Genomic DNA, 6,000 nt, shown 5'->3' on the forward strand with positions numbered 1-6,000 from the left:
TCTTCAGAGAGGATAAACAACACATTTAAATTCTTTGTTTTTATTTGAGAAGAGCTAATTGAATACAGGTAATAAAGTACAGGTCTAGTTCTTCACAACAAACATGAAAACAAAACTGCATGTAGCAGCAGAGTTAAAAACGATGTTGTCCATCTCCAGTTTCTGCAGTACACTATGCCACTAGCTCCCATAACCACAATCCTCTAAAAGAGCAGCATCTATTCAAACTGCTTAAATCAAGAGATATGATCAGAGTGATACAAGTAATTTATCACACACCAGGGATCCTGACTCAATGAATAACTATAGCAAGGCAGAGAGGCTACAGAAAACATTAACTTCTGTATTTGAAGAAAGAATAAAAAATAAAATCTCTAGAACATTTCCCAAGTTCTTTAGGTAAACTTTACCTACAAAGAGAAACTATTACTTAAAAAAGCATTGATTTTCTCTGATCCTGAAGAACAGGATTCTCTTTAAATGTATTTTCAACACACCTGACGTACAAAGCACACAGGATCAGCTTCACTACAGACTTCTTCAAAGCACACCTTTGATTACTGTAAGAATAATTTTTTCTTAAGCAAAGGAAAGCCAAACAATTAGATAATCAGACCAAGGTCATACAGGTTCTGTCCCTGTAAGTGTGCCCTAAATACTTTAACCTTGTTACATAAAACTACTACCAAGGCCATGAATAGAACTTGGGTATTTCAACTGGTTCTCCATCTTGTGCCTAAAATACCACATCACTAATAGGAATGCACAGTAAGAAGAAACATCTACCTTTTTCCTATAGACTTATCTACCTTTGAGCCAGGAGAAGTTTTAATTATTTTTTTTTCTGATGCTACCTGCATGTTAATAGGTCTGTTAAAAAAAATCCTTGACACCTAAGGAAGAAAGCATTACCATCAAGGAAACATATGAGAGTTCACTGTAAGATTACCAAGTGAGCAAACTCACTCCATTTCTCATAAATAGCATCACTATGGCATAGGTGTAAGTAGTTTAGATATAAGACTATACATTACTTTTCCCCATCATGCAAGGCTACTATAATGAATGGCTTCCTCAGAAATTTTCCCTGCTTGGCTTATTTACTTAAGTTATTCAGAGGACACAAATCTCCTACCTGGTGGCTGCTGTGGCCAGAAATACTGCTGCCAGTCTTGAAGCACATAGGTGAGGCGAATAGCCATGTTAACTGGAGGCAGTGGAGTTAAAGGGCATCCCTTGAAAATATTTGAGAAAAAAAAAAAAATCAATGTAAAGGGTATATCCTTTCAAACACCCCAGGCCTTGCACACAAATTAGTTACAATGGTTTGTAGTAGAGCTAATTTTATCACAATTGCAAGACTCTGAATATTACTAGTAAAGCCAGTGCCCAACAAGACACTCACAGGTAAAAAAGTAAGCACACAAGCTTCCTAAAATGCACGAGACATTCACATGCTCCATTTAGCTGATAATTCAGAAGTAATTCTGTCTCAGAAGGTGTTAGGTTTTCATTAGGGTTTTTTTTCCCCTCAGTGTTTTGATGAGATTTCTGATTACCATTATTAGTTGTGAAGTGTTGCAGTCAGCCATACCATTCCATAAACAAGCACTCCACTCAGAACTCCCACATTTCGTCATGTTCTTCACTCAGCTACAGAGAGTGACAAAAGTATCAGAAGAAAAAGCTACCCCAACCCTCCCTTCTCAAACAACAGAACAGAGGGTTGTTCCAAGAAAAATGTAAACCAGACATTTTTTCTCACACCAGTGGAAAAAAAGGGAAGAAGGTGGTAACACTGAGGAAACAAAACCCATACCAGTTCTCCTTCTATTGCTAGATACTGGCAATATCTGGGAAAAGATTTGTTGGTATTGGCAGCACAAGTGTCATCTTGACAGAAAAAACCCCCAAACGCTAGAAGGCAGAAGTCAACCTACAAGCAACCAGGTAATAAAACACTTATTCTTAATATCAGTTATATACATTCAAATGCACTTACAATCTTGGATTTGAAGATATCCAGTAATCCTGATAAGTGAGTATACTGACTTGGCACTTTGCGAAGATGAACCATTTCAAAGTCAGTTCGAACTCCCGGACCCTGACACTCCCCAACATACATTCGTCGCCACTTGTGATGTATTTGCACAAAGAGTGGTACCTGACTACAAAACATTAATGCTTCAGATTATTTAACATGGCATGCTGTCTTGTAGTCTGTAAAACTAGCTAGATATTTTAGCATACTATTCTTTCGGAATACATTTCCTCCTAGTGCAGCACAGGTTAAAACACTTATCAGGAATCAAAGGAAAATACTGCAAACTTCACCACTAAATGCAACACCCTGCAAACTGTCATATCACAAGCATATCCATTACTTCAGTTACCTAAATTTCAGCCTGTTTTTTGAGGAAGATCAGAGTTACTGTAACCACACATCGGAAAGAAGTCCACTTCCAAAAGTTGTATTTTGTATGCCAGTCATTCAAAAATAAACAGTAAAATAATAAAATAGTAAAACAATAAACAGCTAAACAGTAACAAATATAAACAACACAATCAATCTTTTCAAAGCTTCCTTGGGAACTTTTTTTTTTAAATCCTTCTGTAACACTATTGTGGTGCAAATATAACAAACACTGAATGTATTCTGCTAGCAATTCCATACTTTTTCCTCACAATAACAGTCTGCTAGTTTTACCTGCACATGTTAAAAGGTTTATGCTTTGTGCTTTTACCTACCAGCCAGTGTTCCCCAGTGCAATGGAAACGGAACTCAGCAAAAGGTTACATTTGGATTCACTAAGAACTGCATCGTTATTTGCAGCTGGAGCAATAACCACAAATTCACGTAAGCCATACCTTCAGATGGAGAGAAGAAAGAGCACATTTGTTTTTTTACCAAGCCAATTGAAACAGAATTTTTAGAGATACTGTAAACTGAATAACCTAATTTTTCTCCAACACTGTGGAATTTGTTATTTTGATGTAGGTGCCTCTTTTAGAGAGGTCAAGGACTGAGTGGGCATGAAATGCTGCAGATTCTCCAATGAGAAACTACTGGAATTTAACAGCATTCAACCATGGTACTCAAAATAACTTGAGGACTTCCTGGTCTATCAGTCCTGAGTATTAATAACAACTGTAACTATTTATGCATAAAAACAGTCTCTCTAGAACAATGCTACAATGTGTTAAGAGATCTGCATCACTAAGAATTTGGGTGGTGGTTTTAAGATGTTGCAGCTTTCCTTCTTAATAGAGCATTTAAATCTTACAAATATACAAGCCTGGTTAGTCCAAAAAGAAAATATTTTTTGGGGAAAAAAAAAAAGAAAAAAAAGATAAGCCCACTATGGTGGCTTTTTTGTTTTCTTTTTCTGTGTCCAGTACAAAGAAAAATTTTACTTAAGCTTTAACTCTTGATGGAAAAAACAAAACAATACCAAAAAAATCAAGCAATTGTGCCAGCACCAAATACTTTTCAATGGCTGTGCTTATTTATATTAAAGATGAGAGGCAGTACACGTACCATCTTACCAGGCAGTGAGCTCTAGGAGGAAAGTCATTGTTCATGCACAGCAAGTCCTGCATAGGCAGAGGAAGGGCATCTGCAGAAAAAAATTGATACATAAAAGCATCATCATCTCTTCAGCTGCCTTACAATTTACTTCCATTAGCAATCTGTTTAACGCAAAGCACATGAATAGCAGAAATGTCAGATCACAACCCTCAGACCCCAGAAAATTTCACACAGAAACACATCAATGTGCTGTGAATTCCACATTCTGTAACTGTCTTTTGTCATATCCATACAGGTAAGGGCAAGAGAACTATCAGCTACCTTCTACCAGTTCTTCTTTCCCATCTTTGTCACTGTGTTCTTGTACAAGGTAATGATGGGTAATGGAAAACCTGAAGTCTGCAAATGAAATTTCATCTGATTTCTCTTCCCATGCTCCTGTGGTATATACACCCTGCATATAAAAAAATTGATTATTTGATCACATACATTTAGATTAGCATTCATAAGCCTTGAAAGGCATACTGCCTACATGATCTATTCTATTTAGTAATCTTTTGCTACTGCTAAATATTTTTTTTTAATAGCTAAACATGGATTCATTTATAAAAAAGGAATAATTCACAAAGCACTTGATTATAAAGTGAGCTGAATACTAAAATCCATGCTGCCAATAATCATGTTCCTTGCTAGGACCACATATCCCCCTGAGAAGTCTTCAGAATGATATGGCAACAAAGATGCAGATATATCCTTTCATATTAAACTATGCATTTTAAACATATGCACCCACAACTTCGCCTAAAGACGCAGGTCTCCCATTTGGGATTTTATCTGTAACATTCTACACAAATACTACTTTAATATTTTATTTTAATATGCTTTCACTGACAAATTATTTTGTACCTATACTTTGAAAAACTTCTGTGTGTAAGGATAAATAATTTTAAAACTAAAACACAGCATAGGGAAGTTTCTAGGAAAAAAAACACCAACATCACTGTACAGAATTGTATGCTGATGCTAAAAAAAAAGCAACTTAGACAACCCTTTGATCTGTAAAGGGTGTCTTCTCACTAGACACCAAAAAGAGAGGTCTGGTCTAGAAAAGAAGACATGTAGAAATACAGCTAAGGCTGAAATCTAGTTAATTCGATAATGCTTTTGTTTTGAATACTCTGTACCCTGACTAAAATCAAGAATCACAAAACTCCTCTGGAACCACAGCAACAATTCAATCCAGAACAGATGAATTTATTTGCACTGGTATGCAGAGGAGCTCAGCAATTTCTGTTGCATTTTACAGGTCTGAGAAAGCACTGTAAAGGCCCTAATTAGACTTTGAAAAAAAAATATCTCCAACCTATGCAACACACTGAATCACAAGCAAACCTCAACCATACCTAGGTGAGGCACAACAAAGGCACAAGGCAGGGCAAACAGAAACTCCTTAAGAATTTAGAACAGATTCAACGTTTCCAGATCTAAACCTGAGAATAAAAACATCACCAGTCCCTATATGAAGATCAAACATTACCAGGGAAACAGCCTGTATGGCAGGCAGCCCACCAACAAACTTACAGCAGCTGTTTGTCAAATCACCACTTCTGCAAGATAATTCCCCCATAAAAATCTTTACCTGCCACACCTAAGAAAATAGCAATACATGTAAACATACACACGTGTATTGCTAGCTAGTACTTCTAAAAGAAAATTCAGAAGCAGTAACTGACCTTTTCTAGAGGTTTGCCTGAAGAAATCCCAATAAGTTTCCAGTCATTCAGTACTTCTTCTACTTTTGAAATAAATCTATGAGGGAGGGGAAAAGGCATTAACATTTCCTGAACACTAAGCTTGTACAATAATTCAGCTCCCTAAAAGCAGGCAATATGTTGCCCTGCTATGGAATCCGTTTTTCAAAATCCCAAAACAACAACCAACAGAAAAACCCAGAAGTATCACAATAAAAAACCACAACTGCTTCCTTGTACAAATAAAATGGCCCTCCTATGGTTACATTTCAGACTATAGTTACTTTTAGCAGCTAAGATAGAGCTACATAAGCCTTCGACACAAAATTATAAACTAAATTCAGGTTTAAAACACAGTGCTTACAATCTTTGCCACAGACAGCATCACCGGGGAAAAAAAAGTGTATGAAAAAACCCGATACATTAAGAAAACAGAAGCATTCTTCACCTCAAGGGTTCTGGCAGATTGCTCCACTAACTTTTAAAGCTTTCAGCTACGAGGTGACCATTTGAACAACCAGGAAGCTCCTTAAAAACACACATAAGCCTTCTAGACGTTGCTTCCAACCCCTTGCAAACCAGACGTCGATCCAGACCTTTCACTTGAGCTCAGGAACACCAGGACTACATCCCCTTCACCCACTCAGCGCTTGCGGCCTGGAGCCTCCGGGACCGGGCTCCGGGGGGATCCAGGTGCCAGCAGGTACCGGCCAACACGGC

General features: G+C 37.3%; 1 protein-coding gene across 1 annotated transcript in view; it reads right to left on the reverse strand.

Annotated features, from left to right (window-relative positions):
- Positions 1-6,000, reverse strand: part of RAB3GAP1 (RAB3 GTPase activating protein subunit 1 (catalytic)) — a 32,716-nt gene that overhangs the window by 16,571 nt on the left and 10,145 nt on the right. Inside the window, exons 2-7 of the mRNA XM_010000394.1 lie at positions 5,263-5,403; positions 3,851-3,983; positions 3,539-3,617; positions 2,749-2,868; positions 2,003-2,168; positions 1,136-1,235 (exon numbers count right to left, since the gene is read on the reverse strand). Coding sequence (XP_009998696.1) covers positions 1,136-1,235; positions 2,003-2,168; positions 2,749-2,868; positions 3,539-3,617; positions 3,851-3,983; positions 5,263-5,403 — 739 coding nt within the window. The remainder of the gene's footprint in view (positions 1-1,135; positions 1,236-2,002; positions 2,169-2,748; positions 2,869-3,538; positions 3,618-3,850; positions 3,984-5,262; positions 5,404-6,000) is intronic.

This window comes from Chaetura pelagica, unplaced genomic scaffold (genome assembly GCF_000747805.2).
Source record: "Chaetura pelagica isolate M959 unplaced genomic scaffold, ChaPel_1.0 scaffold386, whole genome shotgun sequence".
Taxonomy (NCBI): Eukaryota; Metazoa; Chordata; class Aves; order Apodiformes; family Apodidae; genus Chaetura; species Chaetura pelagica.